We start from the raw sequence: 27239 nt of genomic DNA on the forward strand, positions 1-27239 counted from the left end.
TTTTTCTTTAAGATGAGTTTTTTAAAATTCCTGAAATCTAAATTTATGACCCTTGAGTGCATGTTCAGCTTGTCTCTGTGTTAATGTATTTTATCCTCGTGTTGCATATAGATGGAGGGCAAGTGTCATTTAAGTGTATCTAAATTAAATAATGGAAAAAAGACATTAAAATAAAATCAAAGCATGTATTTCAGAATATATACATTTAGGAGGTGGAAAGGGACATTTTTGGTGTTTTGTTAGCACTAGGTGAAAACTCTTTAGGATAAATCCTCAAACAACTATTACTTTATTCAACTAAAAGGGAGGGAGTCTCTGTCTGTATGTCTGTGCCTTCATTTTTTCCAACAAGTGTTCATCCAATTGACGTCACACTTGGCGGGTGTATTGCTGAGCACCCAAGGAAGTGCAGTGATGAGGGTGAGCTCTTGAGAATTACAGGACATATTTATTAGTAGTATGTTACTACCACCAGAAGTTTATAGGGTTTATTGAGAGGGGACTCCTGTTAACTGTTACATCGCCGAACGGCATGTAGGGTACCGCTCACCCTCTGCTGCTCGATTCAGTCCATTCAACAACAGATGAAAACAGAGACTGGAGATGTTACATTGATGTGACTATGTGATGGCATGTGTATTGCTCAGGACCAAGGGAAGCACAGTGTTAAGTGTGAGCAGTTCTCAAGACATTTGCAAGCAGCAATACAGGAGGCCGAACAATCAGGCCGTTCCCAACAGGCACATTTTGAACGGGCACTGCAGTAGTGTGCCATATTTCAGGACAGTCCATCTGATAGTATGGGACAATAAGACATTGTCATTGACTGTTATTGTCATCCAAAGAGCCACATTTTTTGTAGCTAAGAAATTAAGACATAAGGGGATGAAGGACCACCAACACATTTTGACTGACAGTTAATGTGTAAGTGATGAGTAAGTAATGAGTGCTGAAGATGTATACAACACACGAGATGAGGACATGAAAAGCATACATTTTCACATTCCTGAGGTCTCTATGTGACCGCTAGCGGAGCCCCAACCTGCAGGTTGAGGACCGTTGCTGAGGTGAAACAGCCTCTAGTTGAAATCACTCAGTCAACAACTACTGTGGTATTATCTGTCTGCCTGGCAGCCTGCCACCCCTATCATTACCACAAAGGCCAGATTTGTTCAGCTAATGGTATCCTTCACACACACACACACACACACACACACACACACACACATGCCACACATACACGCACGCAGCATCCTCCAAAAAATGCCAACTCAACATTTGACCCAGATAAGAGCATTCCAGTGAGAGCACCTTCAGGATAAAACACATGCATACTGACACACTGCATCCAGGCACATATTAATTTCATCATATTACTGTCTTTTGGCTACAGTATATGATTACGTGGCTAGAATAAGAATATGTGTGTGTGTGACTGTATGTGTGTGGTGTGTGCCAGGTACTTTCCTCATTGGCAGGACTTAAAATGCAGCAGACAAGTAGAGATGCTCCAATTAAAACAATTAGAGGGTGAAGTAGGAGGCATCAATAAAACACACACGTGCACGCTCATATTTCACATACTTGAGGCTTTTTCATTTCAGGTTAGGTTTAGGTACAGTTGTTGCTCTAGTGCTGAGGCTGTTCAGTAGTTAGTAGTTATTATGTTTAAAACATTCACTGTAACCATAGCTTCTTGTTTATTGTATGTTAACAATGGGGAGAGAATTTCAGGTTATTACCACATTAATTAGCATCATTGCTCAGCTGCATGCTTAAAATGAAAGAACAAAATTTTGTTATTTTGCCCAATTATCAGCACCTACATATACATATCACTAAAATATGTAAATGAATGATTCTTGCTGTAATGTGGATGCAGGCGGAACTCTTCATGAGCTTATGTTTTTTCCTCAGCAGCAGTTCGTGAAATTTTGAGTCACAAGGTGGATAATTGATCATCAGTCTGATCAGAGCTGATCGGATCAATGGATAAGAGGAGCAGCCGCTGCAGAGCATCTTTTAGACCCTAGGTTCACTTTCACTGGGCCTAGCATTTGCTGCTTTGTCTGTGACTAGAGTAAGGCTACGCTCTGTGCTGTGAGAGTGCGGAGCAAAGAATAACCAAACAGTATATATATATTCCAACAGTGTTCCTAATGATTGATCCAGCTCCTAAAGTAGAAAATCAAAACATGACGGCACATATTGTAATCATGGCGGACCAACAACTAATAAATGAATGTGTGGGAACCCCTGTATTAAAATACAATGTTCTTTAGGAAAATGAATCTTTAGGCATTTTCACAGGGTGAATGCAGTCGCATGAAATAATACACATTTTATTTACTGGTTTAACCAACTAGTATTTCTGGTGCTGACTAGTGAGGGAAGCTATATTTCATGGATGAGTAGACTAACCGCGCACATCCCCAATTGTCTCTTACACCTGCCAGATTTATTAGCTCGTTGTCGTCATCTGTAAACAGCAGTCTGAACTTTACTCTTGCAACCCATTAAACTGGATCATATGTAATAATAACACACACATCTAGCATTGATGGTTTTATTTCATGAACACCTGGCTGAAAACAGTTGATGAATGTCTCTGCGCTTCAGCATACCAAACAGGTCAGATGATAGAAAGTGCACACAGCTCCATCCTCCAATAACAACACTTAACTAAAATAACCAACAGCAACCGTCAAAACAAAGATTTTAGTGTAGTCCAAAAATAGTTAGTAATAGCATCATGTGATATTTTTTTGTGTCTAGAACATCATCATTTAACACAATGCCTTGGTGGCCTATTTGGGATGCTGCATATTCATATTAAGATTGAGAAGTATTTTAACAACCTATAGACAACTAAAGAAAACTGCCAAACACTGTTGCAGGAATGCTTTTAAAGGGAATGACAGAAGCAACAGTATGTGTGTAGCCACATCTGCTGCCCACATTTAACTCAACTCCTGCCACTTTTAAGTGAACTTTTGCCGCTGCTTGTGTCTTTTTATTGATTCACAGAAGTAAGGTATTTAGCATCTTGTTTTTAAATGCAGAGCTCCTCACAAATACTTCCTCTTCTGCATGCATTTACTCATTCATATGCTCAGCTCCGCTCACTGAGCTATATTGTACCAGCTGTTTTGTCCCTTCCGGAACAATATGAGCTGAGGAAGCGAGTAATGTGAATACCAGAACACACACAGACAACACACTGCTATGCCATGCTAAACATGGACTGACACAAGTTTTACATTGCTTGTGTGTGTGTGTGTGTGTGTGTGTGTGTGTGTGTAAGAGAGAAAGACAGAGACAACAGGTGTTCATTCAGACAATTTGTTTGCTTGTTTGTTTCCCTGGCGGACAGTAATGTTACCATGGTGACAGAATACAGTGGTCATTCGGGAATTAAGTTAGTTTGTGGTCTAAAGATAAAGCTTTCACCTTCTGACCTGAGCTGTTGGGGGTTCAGTTTTTTTTTATCATTATAGGAGTCGCAGAGGAAGTGCAGAGATTCTTTTATTCGTTCTCCTGCACGTTCAACCACCTGCTGGTATTATTGTTTTCTATTCTGTTCTATCCTATTCTGCTAGCTGGTTTATCAGCTGTGATAAAGCCCCAGTACCCTCTGGCCACCAAGACTAAGACTAACAACGCCATTGCTCATGATGCTTATGTTGGCAGTAGTTAAAATCAGCCTCATGTCCTCAGTCATTGCCAGCTGTTTCAGATCTGGTTTTGTTGTTGTCTTTAGTCTGTTTTTAACGTCTAAAGCCAGTACAGACCTTATTCTTCGCAAGGCTGAACTGTTTTTTGTGATAAATACTTGTTAGGAACACTTTGTTCTGGGATCTGTATCTGTGTCCTGGGAGTGAAAAATAACACTCACAAAGTGAATAAATAGCACAAAATGCACTTTTGTGGAAGATGTTGTATTTTTCTTAGAGGGTAGAGATTTAAGGTATTCTGCTGCTATGTAAAGCCAAAATATAATTACATCAAACACAGGCTTTCACTGGGGTTTCCCTTTACTGTAATCACCACTGAAAAGTGACCCACAGCAGCAAAACAGTATGCAGAGATTTTTAGGTTCATTACATATTAGATCATCTGTGTCACATCCTACCAACGAGTACAGGCTGGACCAGGATTATCTATCCTGTGGAGGTGATAAACTCATCAACATGACCTAGAGTTAATACCAAGTGTACTATAAACATGTTCCTCTGCGTGTGTCAGTAACACCGACTGTTATCTCTCATATGTCCAAACATGGAAGATCCAGTTCCCAGAATTCGGCTTATCCAAGATCCAGAAAATAGAAATACCTGAGGAAGATGTTTAGTTGGAACATTAGGGAGGCGATTTTCTCCTTTGCAAAGTCTTGGGAAATGTTGCTAAAATATGGCAACTGATTCTAATCACTGGCCCTCATTTATGAAACGCATGTATGACTAAAAACTGGGCGCACAGTCATTTCCATGCCAAGATCAGTGTTTATTAATGTGGACGTGAGTGGAGGCTACAACCACATCTCACATCAGGTCTCAGCTCGTGTATGCAGGTTTGAGTCAGCGTGGCGTGGTGGTGCAACAGTAAATGTGGCTCAATCAGGTAATTGTTATTGGATCATAGTCTGACTGGAATCTAAATATTTGCAGCCACATATTAAATCACTTAAAAATGTATATCTAAATGCTCTCTATCACAGCATTGGGACTGGCTCCAGGCTGACTGAAGGCTCAACGCCATTGGTGCCCAGCTCTAATTTATCCAAAACCTTTCTTTTTTTCAAGGCACATTTAGACCAATTAAAATTTAAAGGGCCAGTGTGTAATATTTGGCATGGTTTATTGTCAAATCTGAATCTGAATCTGAATATTCTACCCATTAATATGTTTATATAAGTGTATAATCGCTATAAAATAAAATTTGTTTGGTTTTCGTAGCCTTATATTAATGCTTTTACATATATATATATATATATATATATATATATATATATATAGCAAGGGCCTTGCTTTAGAGAGGTCGCCATCTTGCGCCGCCATGTATGTAAGGCAGCCCGAGCGGACAATCCAGCCAGCCAGAAAACGCGTTTCGCGTGTATAAATAAACCAACGAAGACAGCGGAAGGAAGGAAGAAGGAGGAGGAAACAGCAAAGAGTGTTAGTAGTTCATTGATAGAGAGTAGTGAAAAGTTTTTTTAGTTATAAAGTTTGCGAATGGACCACACTTATTACGCAACAGGAGAGAATGAGCCTGAACTTTCATCTGCGAGGAAAAGAAGACGCAACTTCACTCCTTGTGATGCACTCTCTGCGGCGCTTTTCCTCCTGGTGATATATCTCCCCAACGATGGCAGCAGTAGCGCCGAATCCCATTCTGTGCAGCAAAATGGGAGCGAAGGATTCAGCTTCTCTTCTCGCCTGCTCAGTGTACTCCGGCTCTCATCTGTGTGCTCCGGCTCAAACAGGTATGGCTCTGGGTCTGTGTCCGCTACAAGAAACTCTTCAAAATCACGTTCAAAGTCGTCCACTGCAGCTACTATAGTCCGGAGATATTGCTAGGCTAAATAAACAGCTGAGCTCTGTTTACCGGCTATGCAGGTCCCCGCTAGGTATTGTAAACGAGTATGTGTGTATGAAGTGTGTGTGTTACACCAGAAGAGTCAGAGTTTGGGATGGAGTGGAGTGTTACCGGAGTTTCTGGAGTGCTCAAATAAACGGGCCTTTTTCCTGAACGCTACTCTGGTCTCCTGCTCGTGAGTGATTCATTACAATATCGTAACATGGTTTAGATTTCTAAATAAACATTCACCTCCCTGTTGTGCTAGATAGACCTACTCCTGAAAAACTTGTCTGCGCAAGGCTTTTTGTCCCTACGAGGCCGCCGTCATTTACCCGACGGGAGGGGTGAGCGAGTGAGCCCTGCAATCTAGAATTTGACCACTGATGTCACTGTTTTCAACCCATTTTGCACACTGGCCCTTTAAAAAAGTGTACATCTTTGTAAATATTTAAATACAAGTAGCATATGGGCATCAAATTTTTTACCATTGTCCGGCTCGGACACAGGTGGTGTGTCTGTATGTCCTCTGTCACCTGTTATCCCTGAAATCGAAGCAGACCTGATACGCGCAGCCACACGCTCCTCAGTTTTAAACTTTTATGTGAGTATTATAACAATGTCAATATTATATAATGTAAAGGGTAATATTGTTGATATGTGCTATAGCTTGGTACATCATGGATCTGTAAATTAATATTCCAACCTGGAGTTCAGTTGTCCACAGAAACGCTATTGATCGCATCAGTGATTCCTTTCCACACTGCATTTTTATGATTATCTCTGATGCCACTTTTCAGGCTGGCAAAGAGAACCAACTTAAATTGGACCTGAGATGTCAACGTATCCATTTCTAGCTCAGAGAAGTTTCTCTCCTTGGCCGTATTACGCCTCTCCATGTTGTAAACTCTAGAGGCAAGGCCTTTTAACCCAGAATATGTTGGGGATGGATATGTAAAAGATAAAGAAAAAAATGAACATCAACAAACATCACTTGCGAACCCTATTGTTAGATTATTTCTGCGCTCAGATCTGCGCTGGTTTGTATGTTAGACTGATAAATGATTCTAAATTTTCACAATTGTGTATCGTTTGCTGGTTTTTGATTTGACTGAAGCTGTAACTTTTGTTATATTTGCTGAAGCTGACACTTTATTCACACAGCAGTGAATGAGACCGATAGTCCAAAAAATCATATTCCTTTGCCTACTCTATTGCCTTGTTCTACTAATGGCATTACCACATGTGAACGAAAACAGCCAGCCAGAGCCAAAGAGTCTCTGATGCAGCTGTCAATCATATCAGTCATTCTTCATGAACTGTGGGCCAACTGTCAAACTGATCATGAATCAAGATTCTGTTACTGCAATGACTATTTCTCACCTTATAATCAGTCAGTCATGTAGTGTATAACATGGTGTGTGTGTGCATATTCTGCACGGTCCCTTAAAAAGACATCAAGGTAATTGGATTACCAAATTTGAAATGATAGCTCTTCACAATCGCTCTAGGCTGCTGCATGTCGCAACCTTTACAAATTCATATTACACAGAGGCTTCCAAGAATCATGAGTGATTCATCTGTTAAATACTGCAGTATTTTGAGGTGATCTTATATAACCACCGAGAATCCTGTCAATCAACTGCTGACGTTGATATTCCACAGAAACCATGAGTTAGAATAATTACTAGATTTCATTCAACCTGAACAAACAAATTTGGACTGATCATTTTTTTATCGTAAGACCCTGAGGCTGCAACCAGAGGAATGAGGAGTGGCCAAACAGTGAACTGTTCACACTTCACACATTTCTGATCAGAAAAACACACATGGAAACATAAGTGTGTGTGTGTGTATATACAGATCCATAAGGGGAAAGGGGAGTGGAGGAGAGGAATAGAGAGGAGGGGAGAGGGAGATGAAGAGTGGATGGAATGAGGGGGAGAGAAGAGGGAGAAATGAGGAGGAGGAGAGGATGAAATTGGGAAGAGAATGTTCCTTGCTCAGTTCATATCTTCCTCCTGAGGAGTTGCAGCAATACCACAAATCTCCACACAAAGTATTTAACATGAAAGAAAAAAATAAATGTTTGCGAAAACTACCATTACTCAAATCCAATTATGTGCAGGTGGCACATCCAGTAGGTGGGGAAGCCAAACCCATCTATTTAATTGTTTGGGAAACACTGATGGCCTGAGGTGGATTGGTGGTCAATGTTTGGAAATGAGTGACTCAGCAAGGCGTTGTGCCAACACGCTGTGCAGCCTGAGTGCCAATGTGCCGTAGCAGGGCTTGGCCTGACGACTCACATTAACAGGAAGTGCAGGAAATGGCCTTAACAGTGTGGCATTCTCCAAACTCATTTTAAAAATGTAGTAAAGTAAATGTTTTGATCTACATAGTTGTCTGAAGTTCAAGATTAAGCCTTGACGTTTAAGGCTTCCTGTGAAGTACAGTCAACTCTGTGCATGGCATAAAACGTTTAAAATACTTTGGTAAGTGGAGGAAATGCCACTGTGCATCACACTGGGGCATTCCTCTCCACCTTTTCTTGTATTATACTTCTATCCAGTGGCTATAGCATGCCTCCATAACAAAAGAACACTGAGATAGAAGACCAAACAAATGATAAAAATCCTATAAATTTTCACTCCAGCTGAAGCTTCATCCGATTATGAGCATAACCAGAACAAATGGGTAGCCCACTGTGAGAACAATGTGTCATGTCCAAGCACTTCTACAGTCTGTGGTGTAAAGCCACTAAAATCAGATAATTGAGGACTGATAAGTGAGGACGGGCCTTCGTGCTTGCTTCCATAAATGGTTTGTTCTTCTACAAACAGATCTTTCATCACAAGGACACATGTCAGTCAAGGATTATGTTTCTGCTCTGCCCCCCGCAACAAAACCCCCTCACACCCCCAGTTTTGAGGGAGTTTAGGTGATTCAGGAGATGATTACAGATTACCCTCCTGACTCACTGTGCACCTTCCTGGAAATACCACCCTCTCACACACAAGGATGCCAAGAATTTTCTCATGCCTGTGTTAAAGAGTACTGAGATTTACTCAGGAAGTAAAAATATCCAACTGAAGCTGAATTTATTTTCTTTTTTTCCAAACAGTCACTCCATCTCTTCTGGAGTCCAAGAACAACTTCTGAGTGTGGGTTTGACATCCAGGCTGTGTTCCCTGCTCACAATGTTGGTCATTGTGAGCAGGCCAAAAACCTATTTAATGATTAGGTCACCATTACCTAATGCCTCAGGACCTTTATGTTACACAGATTTAATTGATCCCATGTTGTGTGGTTTGTTAGAAGGATGACTTATAGACTTAGCAGTGACTCTGTCTTCTCTTAGTGACTAGTTTTGGTTTATGGACCTCTTCTGTACTGTTTGTGATGATAAGGAAAATTAAATGTGAGCAGCCTCAAACAGTGGTTCCCAAGCTTTGTAACTTCTGATAGTTCAACTGAAGAGTGATTTCACTTCACAAAATAACGAGTACCATGCTGAATTTCACAAGAAAAACAATGATAAAACATAAAAAAAAAAATTTGTGTGGCAGAATTGAGGGTTTTTTTTGTTTCCCACCCCATAGTGGTGTCCAAAATATTGATTTATGAAGACATATCAATTCAGAATATTTGAAAATGTTTCAGTACTCTATTACTGCAGTATGGATAAACTGATACCAGTGGGCTTTCTCACCTTTTGTTATTGTTAATGTTTACTACAGTCATTCTTCTGTTATGCCCTCAATGTCAGTTTTTCCCTGTTATATTTAAAGTGTTATCAAAATCAATATTTTTCAATTCCAGTATTGTGATAACACTGCTACACCATCTCGCAATCCTTTAGATTATTTTCTGACACCCTGTGGGTCATATGAAATTTGATGAAAATTGTTAGTCCAACACCATATGTTATATTTTCATAGTTTTGTTGCTCAGTTTTGTGGCAGAGGATGACATTTTACTTGCCAAGTTAGCTGCTGTGTGTGAGCGAGGTGTGATGGTAAGGCAGGAAGAAGGTGCGGTCTTGCACAGATTGTAAACAAACCTGATGTCTGACCATATTGCTAAATCATTTCTTTGGAAGTGAAACCAAAAGTAGACACATCTGAAATGACTGTACTTATGATCCGTTGTATTGCACAACTGAGTGGGCACTAACAACTGCAGCAAGTTGAACCAGAAAGTCACAAATTTGATGGATGTTCAAGCTGTCGTTTTTTCAACTTTTTTTCATATTTGCTTAAACTGTCACTTTTTTCACACAGCACTAGATGAAACAGATAATCTAGGAAATAAATCATTCTCTTCTGCCTACTCTATTGTCTTGTAGCATTTCTAATGGCCTTACTGCACATGAACGAAAGCAGTCAGAGCCGAGGAGTCTCTGTCAATCACTGCTCGTGAACTGCGGTCAAACTGTCAAACTAGGCAATGCTGATCATACTGTATATAAATCAAGATTCTGTTACTGCATTGTCTACTTCTTGCCTCAGTGTTTCCAGAAACATATTTTAGTGGACTGGTAAGAATGAGAAAGTTGGTCTGTCTGTTGAGCTGTGCCAAGTACTTTGGTTGACTTTTTCCAACATGGCAGCTGTATCACAAACTCTCGTTTTACAGCTTAACAGTACATTAAATATGTTTCTGAGAACATCTGAGGAGAGAAATAGGCAATGCAGTAGAAGATTTTTAAACATATTTGAGCAAGGCTGCCTAGTTTTACAGTTTGACCACAGGTCATGAGCAGTGATTGACTTGACTGATAGCTGTGTAAGAGACTCCTCGGCTCTGATTGGTTGTTTTTGGTGTGCCGCGGTCGAATATGCCATGAGAAGCAGTAGGAAGAGGAGGAAGGATGTGATTTTTTTTTTTTTTCCACCGACTGTCTGTCTCAAGTACTTTTTTCAGAATATAATTACAGTTTCAGGAAGTATGACACAGTTATTTTTATAAAAGTTACTAACTGTAGTTTTAATAGATGATTTGCTGTTTTTTATCATTTTTTTCTGAGTCTTTTTGTGTAACTGGCATTAGGTATATTTTTTTTTTGCTTTAACTTATTATGAAATACATGTTAACTGCACAATGTAATGGCTATAAGAAAATGATACCATTAACAGTCCAGTGTTGTTGTAAGCTGCTACTCCGAAGAGCAGAAAGGTATGTGGTTGTCTTTGTGATGGCAGTGCCAACAGTTATACCACTTAGAAACACTGGACTTTGAAGTGTGTGAATCCATCTAAAACAGAAAAGTGGTAAATAAGGTTAAATAAAACCAAGTACTTCCTTTACTGCCATGAGGACTGTTTTGGCCCTCATACACTTAAGCTGCTTTTTCAGTCTTAACAACTGTAGTGTGAATAGCTCAAGATCAAAACGTACGTGTTGGTGGCAGCATCTGTGTGTGTGTGTGTGTGTGTGTTTCTGTGTGTGTGTCCAATGCGGGCCATCTGATCATCTTGGCTTTCATAGTGGCAGGATGGTCTTCTTGTATTGTGTGAAAGGAAGTACACACACACACACAGAAACACGCACACACATGCACATGTCTGGGTGATATCAACTCTAGACAATACAAAGGAACAGGAGGACAAAGACAGGAGAGAGTGTTGTCCTGAGGGCCAGTCGGCACATACATACACATGCTAAACATGACCTCATGCCTGATGTAATGACACAACTAGAGCTCTTCTACTTGTTTCATCTGCTTCACTAGATGTAATTTAATCGTTTTTGCCAGCATTCCCTCCGTGTTTGAAAGCTGCAAGGAGATGACGCTGAGCTGATTTATGTTTCAGCCAACACTGAGTCAAGTAGTTAAACTTCCTGAGTCTTGAGTGCACCTCAAGTTGCTCAAACATGTCACACAGCCATGCAAAGATCATGTTTTTTTGTCTTTTCATCCCCTCTCTGCAAATAGCAACATTAGGTCACATCTAAATCTTCTCCAAGCACCGGGCCAGTTGGTGGTGTTGGTGTTAGAGGTCCCAAACAAAAAGACTAGGAGCATGAAATATGAGGCTGTGCAGGGAACACAGAGGAGAGGAGGAGGATGAGGGGGAGGTGGAAGTGGAGGAGAGGAGGGCAGAGAGAGTTTTGTTCAGGAGTTAAGGGGGGGGGGGGAGACAACTCAGCTAAAAAAGAAAGAAAGAAAACTCCTCCCAAACACAGTAGAGAAAGAGGAGGGGCTGGGGTGCTCGCAAATCACTCCCCAGAGAGAGAAAGAGGAGGGCAGGGCTTCTGATTGTGCAGCGCTACTTGTTGTTGCCTGTCTGAAGGAGCGTGAGCATATAGTCTTACAGCCGGTCAGATACTCAGTCATTCAGGAAAACTATGAACAGGAATACTTTGGACAGAAGTATATAAAACTAAACAACAAATAGGAGAAGAGATTGTGAAAAGGAGGAGAGGTGACACTGACAGGTAGGAATGTAAATCTGTGTTTATGTTAGCGTGCATCCATATGCAGTAGGTGTGTGTAGGAATGTGCGTGTGTACTTGGTGAAACATTTATCTTGATGGTCATCTTCTCCTCTGGATGCATTTGAATGCCTCTCTGTTTTTCACACTTTTCAATCATCTAAACTTAAAGTTAAAAATAGAAAACTCTATTTATTGTCTTTCTGTGGCTGCTGTGTATTTCACCACACTCCCGTGCCTTCTCCTCATCTCTCAGCTCTCCATCCCTTCTGGTTGAATTGTTTACAGCTAGCAAGTGAGTTAGATCTGCTCAGGGACTTTTTGAGCAATAAGTTGCCTTCCCAAGGCGCTGGGTGTAACTGTGGTCGCTGGAATTGGTGGTGCTAACTGTGGAAACCCCAGCAGGAAATAATTACATGAAATATGACAGATAAGATCGAGAGCTTTCATCGAGGCTTTTTCTTGTTTACTTGTTTTTGTGTGCTTTTGAAATTGGTTCAAAAGGTTTTAGGTTAGGGTTGTAAAACTTTATTTTTCTCAGTCAAACTACATAATAAAATAAAGGCTTTGATAGCACTGCAATAGCATCAGTAGTCACTGTATTATATGACTTCACATTTACGAGGCTCTTATCATAAAGCTCTTAACTGTGGCTGAGAAACTCTTTGACAGATTAAACGACTGCCGCTCAGATTGAAACTCTGACCCCTCAGTTATGAGGACACATCTTTAAACAGCAAGCCACCCACGAGATGATGACAGAGGCAGACGTGTGTGCATCTGTGTGTAGAGTTGATGTTTGGTGCAGATAAACACTCACATGCAGCAGGTTGTTTCAGACATTAGTCAGTGTCGGGTGTGAACCCTGTAGTGGCGCTGAATTGAGCCACTGACATTGGACCTTTAATTAATTCTGAAACATGTCTGTGTCAGATTTACAGAGCTCAGCTTAAACTTTGTGATGGTTGTGTACTTGCATCGGCAGTGTGTGTGTGTGCGTGTGTTGCATATGTGGTGTTGTGTTACTTGCCCCAGTGGGATGAGGTGATTGGTATTCCAACCAGTCATCAACACTTTGTGACTTGTAGTCCTCACAGAGACTGACTGACTGATTGCAGAGGTTAAAAGTAAAAACATAAATATATTTTTCAAAGCCTATACTTGAGTATAATTTTGTGACATTGGCATATAACTTCACTACTTACAACTTTGTACAACTTTAAACTTTGCCACATTTCAGAGGAAAATATTGTACTTTTCACTTTTCCACTATCTTTCCCCAATGCCCATGTAGCTACCAGTTAATTTGCAGACAAAGATTTTACATATACAAAACATATGACAAGCGCATTGAATACGATGCAGTATACTGAATAAAGTAGTCAGACCATTGTTGCATCATCTGCAACATCATCATCAATAATGTAGCGAGGCATTAGTTCATTTACTTTCGGCACTTAAAGCTGGAATTTACAGCTTGTTTTTGTTAAAGCTAAAGTTTACCTTATTGTAAAATGTGCACATTGACTTTCTTGTCAAAGCTGGATGAGAAGATCTATACCATTCTCATGTCTGTGTGCCAGGTGTTAAGCTAGAGCCAGGAGATGGGCAGCTTAGCTTAGCTTAGCATTAAGGCTGGAAACATTAGGAAACAGCTAGCCTGGCTCTGTTCAAAGGTGAAAAATTAAAACCGACCAACCAACACCTCTAAAGCTCTCTAATTAACATGTTATATCCTGTTTGTTTAATCCGTACAAGAACCAAAATGTTAGCGTGACCATTTCTAGTGTCACGGGGGGTAATGTGCTGGAACTGTTTCTTGGCCAGGCCAGTAACTTCCTGGATTCTTGTCGTCAGCTAATCACCTTCTGGCTCAGCTTCATATTTAGCCTACAGACAAAAGAGCGGTGTTGACCTTCTCACCTGACTCTCTGCAAGAAAGCAAATGAGTGCTTATCCCATAAAGGTACTCTTCCTTTTAGACACTGTATTTATTTTCATCTACACGCCCGAGTGCCGTGAGACGTTAAGACAGACACGCGTAGCCACGATTGCCTGTCTGGTGAGTAATACAAACACAAGTTACTATATACCAGTATGTCATCACATGCCAATTAAGCATGAAATTGTGGAAATTTAGCAATTACTTGGTTGGTCAAGGACATTTTAATTGTAGCTATAAAGTTGTTAAACACAATAGACCGTCTGAGCTGAGACCACAGGCACGACTCTGGATGCTCTGCCATCTTTGATGTAGTTGGAGCATTATTTCGACTACATGTTAAAGATATTAGGATTGAATGCAGGACGTTTATCTCTAATGGGTTTTACTTTTACATTTGTTGTTTTGACTTGATTAAGTTACCGAATACTTTCTCCACCGTTGACTGACACCGCTGACTGCTTCTCTGTGTGACTGACTGACCGCCTGGCTCTCACAGTGTGGTGGTCAGTGACTGTACAGACGACACATTTTTTCTCACACTGTCCATCTCTTTCACTGTAGACATATAAAATGCACACACATGAAAGCTAGATGGTGTGTGTGTGAGTGAGTTGAGAGAGAGGGAGAGAGAGATTCAGAAGTATTAAATGGCAGCTACTGCTGTGGGATTTAATAAAAGCCTCATTAATATGTCGCACGCATACTTCACACACACACACACACACACACACACTGAAGGGCCCACGCACTGAAGAGCGCAGTAGGACACCTCTCTCTCTCCCTCTAACAAAGGCTGGCTCTAAACAGCAGTCATGTGACAGTTGTTCCCATTGTTCACTTCTGGCCAGGGGTGGTTTTGCTAATGCACTGGTCTGTGTGTGTGTGTGTGTGTGTGTGTGTGTGTGTGTGCGTGCATATGCATGCGTGCCATAGCAGGAAGACACTCTAAGTCTGCCAGAGGAAACCCCTTATTCCCAAACATGTTGATGTTCATGTTGTCCTCCATATTGTGTGCATGTTTAATTAGAGACCAGTAGTGCAACATGTGACAGCTGCTGTTTAAACTCCATTTCATTTATAAATCATGTTATTGTGTAGAGTGTGTTTTTGTATTGTGTGAAGCACAGGACTATTGGATTCTTAAATTCCCAAGCATGCACAGTGGTCCATAGTATTAGGGAATTAAATGTAACCTGTTGAACCACCTTAAGGACCAATGGTGGTCCCCAAAACCACTGCTTCAGTGGATTAACAACAAAGCGCTCTGAGTCCTGACTGATGTGTACAGTTAGCGAGAGAGAGCGTACCATCAAAGCATTAAATTCAATTAAACTAAATTTATTAGCAAGTCCTGTCCATATGTGAAACAGAATTATAGAAAGAATGAGGATGGCAGTGAAAAGGAGGAACGGAAGTGAGAGAGATATTTGTTTTATTGCCAGTGATCCTCTATAATGAGCTGTCTGCCGTCTAAATGTTTATACTGCCATTTCCTCTTCCTGTTAATCTGCGCTCGTTTCCCACCCAAGGCCTTGTGTGTGTTTGTATGAGTGTGTGCTGGTGTTCCCAACCCAAGGCTTTCTGTGGTGTTGGCAGTATTTTGTCTTTTGTCCCATGGTCAAGGAGGATACCTCTGATTGGCCCCCAGGTGTCCATTAACATGTTAAAGAAGAGTGTTTTCCCGGTGTGAATTTGCATTCTTTTACTGTTATGATATCCTCAATGAAGCCTGGTTCCATACCTCTAAAATTGCTGTCCACTAGAGCCCAATGAATGTATCTGCTGATAACCGCTCATTACAGTTGTATCAGTGTCGCCATCTTTCAGTCGTTACAGGGTTTTAAATTTATCATTTATCAGTGGGTCTGTAACACACACTTCCAATTAGAGCTTTGTGAGCAGGATTGAGAATGGAAGATGTTCTTCTCATGTGCCAGAGCTAGAAAACGATGACAGAAGAATTAAAACAAGGCAACAATTGTCAATGAGATTGACACAGCTATACAGTATACAGGCTCTACTGTCAGGGCAAAGTCAGTTAGTACTCATGGGTGAGGGTAAAAAAAACAATATGGCCCAAACAGAATCAATTGAAATGAACACATCAGGCAGAAATCGAAATTAAAAGATAAATTGCAACCTTATTGTTGGGTCCCAACTGCTGTTGTTGTGGATAAAAAGCAAGTTGGGCTTGAACCTGTACTGGAGCAAATTTAAAATACTTTGTTATGAAACTGAACAAATGTGAAGTGAACAAATTTAACTGTAGTTGCTGCACTGTAACTAACATTGACACAGAATTTGAAAGTAAAAGACTTAATCCGCTGAATTTATTCAGTGTTTCTTTAGGTGTAATCTTAATCTGTTGATTCACTGTTAGTGTAGCAGGCAAAGATCTGTGATACGATTTGATATGATTTGACTTGATTGTGTTTTAGGCTTGTAACTTGTGACTTTTTAAGAGTTTCAAGCCCATCCAAATATTGAAAGTGCACCAACTATAAGACATTTAACATGGTCTATGCAGGAATTGAAGCTTGACTATGGCTTATGTAACCCTGGACAGCAAAAAACACTCCTTCCACAACTCTGTATCTCAAACAGCTATCTGAATGGTACAGTTAAAGTATGTAACATAGCAATAATACACTGCCTGGCCAAAAAAAAAGTCGCCACCTGGATTTAACTAAGCAAATAGGTACGAGCCTCCTATTGGATAATTACTGCATGGGCGATTATCTTTCAGCTGGCAACAAGTTATTTAACCCCAACTGGTGCAATGAGTTGCTTCTCATTTCCTAAACAACCATGTCGAAAGACACATCCCGTGGTCATGGAAAAGATGTTAGTCTGTTTGAGAAGGGTCAAATCATTGGCATGCATCAAGCAGAAAAAACATCTAAGGAGGTTGCAGAAACTACTAAAATTGGGTTAAGAACTGTCCAACGCATTATTAAAAACTGGAAGGATAGTGGGGACCCATCGTCTTCGAGGAAGAAATGTGGCCGGAAAAAAATCCTCAATGATCGTGATCGGCGATCACTTAAACGTTTGGTGAGATCAAATCGAAGAAAAACAACAGTAGAACTCAGGGCTATGTTTAATAGTGAAAGTAAGAGCATTTCCACACGCACAATGCGAAGGGAACTCAAGGGATTGGGACTGAACAGCTGTGTAGCCTTAAGAAAACCACTGATCAGTGAGGCTAACCGGAAAAAAAGGCTTCAATTTGCTAGGGAGCATAAAGATTGGACTCTGGAGCAATGGAAGAAGGTCATGTGGTCTGATGAGTCCAGATTTACCCTGTTCCAGAGTGATGGGCGCATCAGGGTAAGAAGAGAGGCAGATGAAGTGATGCACCCATCATGCCTAGTGCCTACTGTACAAGCCTGTGGGGGCAGTGTTATGATCTGGGGTTGCTGCAGTTGGTCAGGTCTAGGTTCAGCAACAGTATGTGCTCAAAGAATGAGGTCAGCTGACTACCTGAATATACTGAATGACCAGGTTATTCCATCAATGGATTTTTTCTTCCCTGATGGCACGGGCATATTCCAAGATGACAATGCCAGGATTCATCGGGCTCAAATTGTGAAAGACTGGTTCAGGGAGCATGAGACATCATTTTCACACATGGATTGGCCACCACAGAGTCCAGACCTTAACCCCATTGAGAATCTTTGGGATGTGCTGGACAAGTCTTTGCGCAGCGGTCAGACTCTACCATCATCAATGCAAGATCTTGGTGAAAAATTAATGCAACACTGGATGGAAATAAATCTTGTGACATTGCAGAAGCTTATCGAAACAATGCCACAGCGAATGCGTGCCGTAATCAAAGCTAAAGGCGGTCCAACGAAATATTAGAGTGTATGACCTTTTTTTTTGGTGGTGACTTTTTTTTTGGCCAGGCAGTGTACTTGTGCTTGACGCCAAGTTAGCAGTTAACTCACTGTTGCAACTAACTTCAACATGAATTAAACTGGCTTTTAACTCACTTCAGGTTATAAAAACAGTTTCCTTTTTTATTCCTTAAATGATAGATGAAAATGGGCTTGGTGTTGGAAATGCCAGCATTCTCCATTAAACATTTGTGTGTGTGTGTGTGTGTGTGTGTGTGTGTGTGTGTGTAAGATGCAGGGTGCCGTAGCTGGTGGCCGAACAGCTGTAGGGAGAAGAGGATGATGCAGGGAGAGTAAGAGGAGGGAAAAAAAAGAGCAGTCTATTATTACGAGCAGGGCAAGGACAAAGGACAGAAAGAAGTTGACGAAGTGAGGAGGCAAAAGAAGAGCTGACATCATGATGGACAGACAGAAGGAGGGAGGGGATGTCTGTGTGGAGGATGGGATGACAGGATTGAAAGAGAAAGGGAAAGATAGATGAGTAGAGATGGAGTCAAAAGGAGAGAGGGGTGATTTAAATTAGGCAGAAAAGTGAAATAAATAGTGTGGAAGGAGCAGATGGGTAAGACGGAGAGAGGAGAGGTTAAAGGAGAAAGATTGAAGAAGAGTGAGTGAGCTTTTAACACCTTCACTCTGTGTGGAAATGACTTCCTTTAGCTCTTAGCATGAATAATTTATTTATAATATTAATAGACAAAGTATTCATGTGCGTAAGTGCTGAGTGTCTGTGTTTCCCCTCAGTGAGAGTTGGTCCTTTCTCCTCTGCAGGGGAGGGTGTGTGTCTGGCAGATGGTCAGGGCCACACACACAAATACACATTAACACACACACACAGAGCTGACCATCCCTGAGGGTCTTATAATAGGTCCTCCTCTTGTAGTCGTTCTGCCCCTCACAGGAATCCACACTCAGACCCAGCATGCCTTAGCAGGAGTTTTACAGTGGGTTGGTGTGTGTGAGTGTGTGTGTATAAACTTTACTTGTCATGCTGAAAAGTCTTGAGCTGGCCAGCTGTTCCTTTCCTTAAACCAGTATTTGCATTTTTATTGACATTCGTCATCACAAGCTGGTGGCTCAGTGACCCCCTGCCAACGCTGGGTTTTGTTCCATTTTATATTCAGTACTGTGTTTCCTGCTTTTGCTGAGCTCCAAGGCTCTTATTAAATATTTTATTTGTCCCTGATGTTTTTTATTAACAATAACAGCGTACAAGACATTGAGGTAGCAGGTCTCCGAATTTAATCTGAAGTGATAAACACTACCAGCAGCTGTTGTTGTTTAATAATTTGTAGGTAAATTACCAGTAGTCTAAGCTCTTGATTGGTTAATGTGCTCTCTGTGGCTGTACTCAAAGATTGTTTGTTAGAGAAAGAAACACCACCTTTTAAATCACATATAGACGGTGTGTTGTGCATGTCACACCTCTAACCAGAGCTCTTGTGATTCTATATTCATGCAATAGACATTTAATGAAACTATCTAGTTAATTAATTTGATAAAATGCTTTCAAACCCCCAAACTCCCCCCTGCACACAGGACTTCAACATGCATCTTGTACTGTAACACATGATTGTCCTCTGCATACCTTGCAATATGATTTTCTACTATCCAGGTACACAGCACTGTTGGTACTGAGCCCCCTGGTTTAGCAGCAAATTTGTCCACAGTCATGTTGTTGTGAGAAACGCTCCCAGCATATTAGGATATGTGCTTGTTTTTGTTGTTACAGTGAGTCAGATGAGAAGATTAGTATCATCCCTGTGCATTTAGTGCAGAGCTTCATTACATATTTGGTTATTTTAGCACAATGAAAGCAGGGGAAAGAACAGACCTGGTTCCATTAATGGTGACTTCTGACAAATGCAAAGTGGCCCCATTTACACATCAAATTTTTGTATTGGACAAGTAGGAATAGGGTAAAAGGACATTGTAGATTAATGAGCAGTTGTTGGTGAGCAAGTATCTCTGGGCCAGGTGACGGCACACTTTCACAAGCGTTATTCTTGTAGTACTGGTCTGGCTGTTTTTCTTTTTGTTCCAGTCATTGTGCTACGCTAGGTTCAACAGGTTCTTGGCACACTATCGCCTTACTGTAGATGATATCTTCTATATGATACCTTCATATCTAACTTAAGGCAAGAAAACAAACAAGTATGATTCACAAAATTTTAGAGTACTTCTTTAAAAGCTATGTATTGTTGATTGTGGGTATTCTTATTATCATGTGCACTAGTAGCTTTTTCTGCTAAATTTAATTATGTTCAGTTTGGTCATTTCTTTCTAAAATTAGTTGTTTACTCACTCTCTACAATCCACTATTAAGAACTGTTGATCATGTTTGACAGCAGGAATTAGTTTTAACCTTATTAACTAAGGACATCACTTATTTACAATCAATGTTTTAACAACATGGTGAAACAAATCCACAGCTTTGACAACCTCTGCCTTTGAAACCAAATGATTTTTCCCCAGCAGCCATGTTGATCGCCTCCAGCACAGTGCTTTTCTTTAGAGCTGACTACTACAGTGCCAAACCCCACAGTTTCCTCTGCAGCCTACTTTCTCTGATCATTATCAGGTTGTCCAAATAGAGACACAATAACAAACACCAGCATACTTGTTCAGGTCAGATCCTCGGGTTTGATGAGATTAGAAATAGGGCGGGTTTGTGGAATCTTGTACCATCCAGTCTACCAGCACGTCTGTCAGCTGATGGTATTTTAGTTTGTACAGTGTGACTAAGTGCTGCACGGTGAGTGATTCAGAGCAGATGATACTGTAGCGTGCTGACCAGTCATCATCACACAGCAGGGGAATTTATCAAGAATCTGTCCTGTGTTTTCCATCACCACTGACCTACGGTATCTGTCTTGTTCATCTCTGTGGACAGTAATTATATCTGCTTGTCTGTCAGCCTGACAAGATCTACCCTGTGAGTGGAAAAAAAGTTGTGTGCAGTCGGTGTTGCTTTTTCTTCACACTTTTTGAAGTCCGGAGTAGAAGCTGGTTTTATGTGCCCTGCTGGAATATAAAGAATTTTAAGCATTCCCTGATGGAGTAACATTCAGGGTTTCTTGATAAAAATACCAACTGAGGCAGAAGGTCAGAACTCTGTTCTCTTCTCACATCCACCGATAGGCAGCTGAAGTCTGGTCAAAATCTTATTGGCTTTGAGCCCAGCACCATGTAAAAACTGGCAGGGGAGAAATCTTTGAAAACAACAACTGGTGGACGGTCGGCTACATTTTTTGGTCTCTTCTCCTTATTTCAGTCATTGTTATGGCATTTAGGTGGCCCTTCTTGTACAGTGTGATGCTGCTCTCCTGAGGAGTTTTACTTAAAAGACATAATTGTTGCACATTTTTTCTTGATATTTCTTGTAGGAATTATTCAAAATATATCTGGTCTAGTTTTCAAAACATCCCACGGCAATATTTAATCAAAGCAAATATAAAAACGAAAAGGTTTTGTGTATGGTTTTACCATACACAATTGTTAGTGTTAGTGTATTCAGTAGCATTACTTCAGCAGGGACTACACTGTTTAATCAGTTCAAATTGGTATCAAGACCTTTAGGATTTGGTTTCAAAATGATGTTTAAAGCAAACAAAGTGAGTAATCACTCACAATGTTGGCAGTATTTTGCTCCTGATAAACCAGATTAGCAGTGTCCCTCTGCCCTCCTCAGTGTTCCAAGTGAAACAGAAAATCTAGGCACAAAAAGTGATGGTCAGTGTCTCCATGTGTGTCCCAGTCTGACATTCTAATTTGATCACGGTATATGTTCACAGTTTTGAAGGATTTTATTGCACTTAAACATCATGTACACTATATTTACTTACTTCCCACAGTCCAAAGACATGCAGATTGGGGACTAGGTTAACTGATAACTCTAAATTGTCCGTAGGTGTGAATGTGAGTGTGAATGGTTGTTTGTCTCTATGTGTCAGCCCTGCGATAGTCTGGCGACCTGTCCAGGGTGTACCCTGCGCCCGATGTCAGCTGGGATAGGCTCCAGCCCCCCCGCCACCCTCAAGAGGATGAAGCGGTTAGAAGATGAATGAATGAATGAAATATATATTTGCATACATACATACAGGCATAGTTAGAATCACGCTGACACTAGTGGTATAATGTTATGTAATCAGAGGCTTTATTTCCCTCCAGGCAGTCTATTAGTGTATAGTATGTATGCTTGATGATGTGAAAGGGTGTGTAAGCCATATGAGTGTATTGCTGGTTGTGGGGACACCTGTTCTGTTGGATCATGTATCATAATACTAGAACGTCACTGTGTTTCATGTTATATGAGTATTACACCTCACCCTTCTGTCCTGTGTTACCAAGGTTATATAAGTGAGGTCCCCTGGTTATTGTACAGTAAGCATGTTAGGTTATGTCATACCCTGTGAGGTTAATGCAATTACTTAATGTATTTATCACCCTAAAGTTAAAGCTGCTGGAAAGAGAGGTCCTATCTGTCTAATTTAACATCTGTGTGTGTGTTTCTTTCCAGAGTTAAGGATGATGGCAGAGGGGCGTTTTGCCAGTCTGCCCAGGTCCCTCCATGCTCACCACACCCTGGGAGGAAGCACCGCGCATCCCGGGGTCCCCTCCACCTCCCTTGGTGTCCCCAGTAGCAGCAAATGCTCCTCCAGGGGGCTCCAGGCCTCCCTCGCCTCCTCCATGGACCTCCTCAGCTCCAAACCTGGGTGAGTTGGCTTACCAGCAGTGGCTCAGAGCACGATAAAAACTAGTGTTTAAAAGAAGATTGTGTCTGACTAAAACCATGAGTTAAACCCGCCATTTCTTTCCAGTCTTTATTGCAAGGCAGTTCAGGTTTTAGGAAATTTAAGATTGCAATTTAACAAAATACAAATACATTTTGTGAGATTGTCAAGCAGGTGATCATAAAATAGTTTGGTTCCAAAGGGGAAAAAAAATGTGAAAAATAATTCATTGTTCTTTGATGTTGTGTCTACAATAGGAAGGCCAGTTATTATAATGACTCTTTGTGTGGACAAATCTGGTTCAAACCCACTGAACCATCATTTAAACTCCAGGGAAAGTCCCAGACTGTCCAAAAATATCATGTCAGGCTGGAACTCTAAATGACATTAAATATTTCCATGTAACGTCGAGCAGACGTAAACACAACATCTAAATATGTAAGCGACAAAAAGCTTCAATGAAGTGTTTGAACAAGTCGAAACAGAGTGTAAGTGTGATGCTGTCAAAGTGTGGAAAGGAACGTTTGTCTTATCTTTAAAAGAAGTTTTAAGAGGATAAAATTCCACCTGAAAGGGGATTTTTTGTCAAAGTATAGAGTCTTCACAAAGGTTAAGGGTGTTTTAAATCACTTCAGTGCTTTAGTCTAATTTTTCTTTGCCCTTCCTTCATTTTTCCTCCCCCAGCCTCCCTCCAGGGCAGGGCAGCAGCCTATCAGAGCTGCCCGCTGCCTCCTACCAGCCAATTTCCATTCACGGAACATTGCCTCGTCGCAAGAGAGGAGGTGCCAACCTCACCCATGGAAACTACACCTGGGACGCCAGAGCCAATCATGCACAGCATGCTCATCAACCCATGACCTCTCCGCTGGTCCAAAATATCATTGATGAGTTTCATGGTTACAGGTAAACACATGTATAAACACACATAAATATGAAGGTTACACAAGCTCTCTGCTGAAACTGCATTTTAATATTTACAATATTTTGTCTTTGTGGAAAATGACAGTGTTTATGTCACAGCGCAGTTACCTTTTTTTTGAGCATTATTTTGGCACTATTCATCTCCTGATTCTCGCGGTGCTCTGAAAAAAAACTACTTTATTTGAACTGTTCCTCTTTAGCACTAGGACTCAGAAAGAGAGTTCGGAGCTGGATGAAGAAAGGCGAGTCTGTAACGAGCCCTGAGGGGGTGTAGCAGTAAGCTCAACTTCAGAGGGAGCACACACACAAACACACACACACCTCATCCCTCATCATGTCCTCCCGTCTTTCTATCTTTAGTGTAGAGTTACAACAGACTGTATCTGATCTAACCAGCTTTGTGTGTGTCTGTGGGTGCGTGCAGGTAGCCCCCAGCAGTTGGGTTACCTTTGTAGGTCAGGGTGTGGCAGGACAGATCACAGATTACTGTGAGCTCTTTGTCTGCTCTCTCCATCTCTCTGCCTCTGTGCTGGATACATTTCATCCACTGCTGACATACAGCAGGACAATTTGTCCAGGTCAAATTCAACCTGAGCAGGTGGCTAAATAATGAACAGCGCCATAATCTCACTCATTTTTCATGTGAGCAACTTCAGTCTAAGTTAAAGCAACTTCTTGGCTATTGTGTCCTTCTACATCTTACTTTTGATAGTCCACAAAATAAGATGAGAGTTTAGTTTCCATTGCAACTGATCCATAAAAGAAAATGACATCAAAATGCATCACCCTTTGAAAGAGACATCTGTGTGTAGCTGAGTGATTTCTGGCAGGTGGGTGTTATCCTATATAATCAGCTAATGTTAGCCTTACTTCAAGCTGTCTGAGGATCAAAGACCAGCACTTGGTAATAATTGAATTAACCTACTAATGGCCTCACAACTACAAAGAAGACCCTTATATGTGACTGACAGCAGGTATGAGAGATAGATCTCACTGTGTCCATAGTTATTTGATCTTTTCATTTACCGACAGTCGGCTTCTTTACCTTAAGTGAAAAGTTTTGTATCCAGAAATTGTTGTTGTATTGAGATTTTCATTCACATAAAAATACTTGAATTAAACCCTGGATAATAACATCTCAGCCCATCTCAGATAATGTTTCCACATGGTAAGTAAGGCTGATTTTAAAAAACTGCAAGTTAGTAAAGAAAGAAAATCCAACATTTATATGTTAAATACAAAGCAACCAGTTGCATTATAAAATTCCAAGCTTTTCTCCCAGCTCACTGCTGTTGTTCTGAAGCTCCACAAAGTTCACAGTTGACTTTCTATAAAAAGATAAGGGAGTGTAGATCACTAAGGTATGTAACCACTGGCCAGTCGATCTTGACTTTCCATTGCTCATGCTGCCAGCTGACCTATGACCCCTGACCTTATGTTGCACTGGCTTCCGATTGGTCAGTTTGTCTCCCCGCTGACCTCTATGGGCAGCTCGGCAGACCACCAGGAGAGGAGGAGGAGGGGGAGGAAGAGGGAGACAGCAGAAATAAAGAGGGGAAAGGAGCAGAGCAAAGAGGGGTGAGAGGGGGGTGGAGAAGAAGAAGAAGACAGGGACAGATTGTTGACGTATGCAACTTTTCCTTTCATCAATATAAATGAGCTGGTGTTAAAACCCCTCTGACGTCCCCATTTATCCTTTGATTATGTTTGGATTAACTTGATCAGACCAGTAGCTTAAACCCAACATTAGCTTCAGTTGTTTTTACTCTGTATTCTCTTATAAATTGCAGAAGAGTGATATGGTAACTAAAGATCCCAACACACCTGATGATTTATTGCTCTTGTAACACTCTTGACAGACTGAGGGAGAAAAACAGCAGGTTGCTTTAGTGCTGCAAATAAAAGGGAGGACGTGAGATGAAGAGGTTCGGGGTCAACGGAAACTCACCTCCAGATATTCATAAAAGCAAACTGTGAGCACACATTGCTATTTTTGCTGTAGTAAAATATTTGAAAATGTCACAGAGATAAGCACTGGAAAGTTGGGTTAGTCTTGAATTTAAAATCAGTGATGGAAAGTGCCTGTTATTTGTACTGGAAACCAGGATACTAAGCAAGTCACTGGATGTGGTACAAATTCCTGCAAAACAGTAATTCTAACAGGATTTTGACTCTGTAGCATGTTCACACTTGGAATTGACAATAAAGTGTCACCATGCATACTATATTCACTTGATTTGAAAGTGTGCTGTTGTCTCCCACAATGCAATGCAAATAGGAAACAGAGAAGCTACTCACACATGCACTGTGTCCCAGTTTCAAACAAAATTTTTACCATATACAGTATGTACTATATCATAATTTTCATAGTGTGCAGTTTTTCGGGTTAATATGCAAAACGTTTTTCATAATTTTGTACTAACAGGTAAAGACTTGCTCTGACACATTTGAATCAAACTGCGATTTCAGACAGTCACTGCCAGTTAAACTTCAGAAACAGATGGCAAAGAGTTAAGATTTAATATATATATTTTGTTGTTTGCTAAGGTGTTCCTGGAGCTGTTTCACAATTTGTTGTAATTTTACTTCTTTGAGCAGCTCCTACAGTCAGTTTTTAAGGATTCATACTGAGTTTTTGAGTATTTATTTTGTCACTTTTCCATTGTGGACTCCCTACATACTGAGAACCATATGTTGTACAATTTATGGAAATGGAGCACATCGCAAGCGGTGAGACGACTGCAGGAACATCATGGAAAATAGAACAACCAACCAAAAATCTAATTTTACCTCCTGCCTTACATAATGTCCTCTTAGTACTGTACATCCAGTGCTGTACATTAATTTCTTGTATTTATTTATTTGTTGAAACCACCTGCTGAAACAATACGCTATGGTGATTAGTGTAAGACATATACAGTAGTTGGAAACAGCTATTAACAGCAAATACTGAGTCTGTGGATCTTTTTATCATGAAAACACACTGACCTCTGTAGGCCGCCTGCAGACCCTGCATATTGCTCGTGAGCTCTTTCCATTGCTCCCACTGTCGGTCTCCTACTCTCTCCCACACACACAAATATGGTGCAGTCACTCTCTAAAGCCAGTTGTGGCCGTGCTGAGCATTGTGTGGTGAAGTGCAAAGAACAACAGTAGCCAGAAAAAGACTGTGGCGAGTACTGCCTGCTTCTGCCCTCCCTGCTCCCTTGTTATTTTTTTTTTCTCCCTCACTCGCTTCCCACTCTTTCTGTCTTCGTAGCTCCGTCTCTGTGTGTGTTGCAGGTCAGTTTTGTGGTTCTAGAAGCAGAAAAACCCAGTATCTGATGCTGTTTCAGCAATATGGACAGAAAAGGACGAAGTTAGCTGTGGTCAGCTTGTGTAGTCTGGAATGCTCGGCCATCTCCCTCTCACCACACTTTGTTTCAGTTCTTTTAGTGCTGAAGTCCGGCGTTCTTATTTATCTGGGAAAAATAACTAACTAAATAAATAAAATGAACACCCATCAAGATTCAGGATAGAAACACCATCCTTCACCTGGCGACCTGGGTTCAACATGCTGAATCTCCATCAGCTCCGGGGCTGCCGCTCTGTTTTTGAGCCTGACTTTTGACCTCCCTGAGGACTTGAGGGAATTTCCCTCAGTCGTAGCACATTCGACTACAGGAGGCTTTATATGGGTTTTGTCTGGTATGCAGTGATTCTCATAGCACCCACCTCAGACTAGAGAGCCAG

The 27239-nt window shown here is 41.0% G+C and overlaps 1 protein-coding gene across 1 annotated transcript in view; it reads left to right on the forward strand.

Annotated features, from left to right (window-relative positions):
* The first annotated feature begins 11836 nt into the window (after positions 1-11836).
* Positions 11837-27239, forward strand: part of bcar3 (BCAR3 adaptor protein, NSP family member) — a 53091-nt gene continuing 37688 nt past the window's right edge. Inside the window, exons 1-3 of the mRNA XM_033622374.2 lie at positions 11837-12015; positions 22373-22568; positions 23271-23489. Of these exons, the coding sequence (XP_033478265.1) occupies positions 22381-22568; positions 23271-23489 (407 nt within the window). The 5' untranslated portion in view covers positions 11837-12015; positions 22373-22380. The remainder of the gene's footprint in view (positions 12016-22372; positions 22569-23270; positions 23490-27239) is intronic.

The sequence above is a fragment of the Epinephelus lanceolatus genome, chromosome 6 (assembly GCF_041903045.1).
Source record: "Epinephelus lanceolatus isolate andai-2023 chromosome 6, ASM4190304v1, whole genome shotgun sequence".
NCBI classification, from domain to species: domain Eukaryota; kingdom Metazoa; phylum Chordata; class Actinopteri; order Perciformes; family Serranidae; genus Epinephelus; species Epinephelus lanceolatus.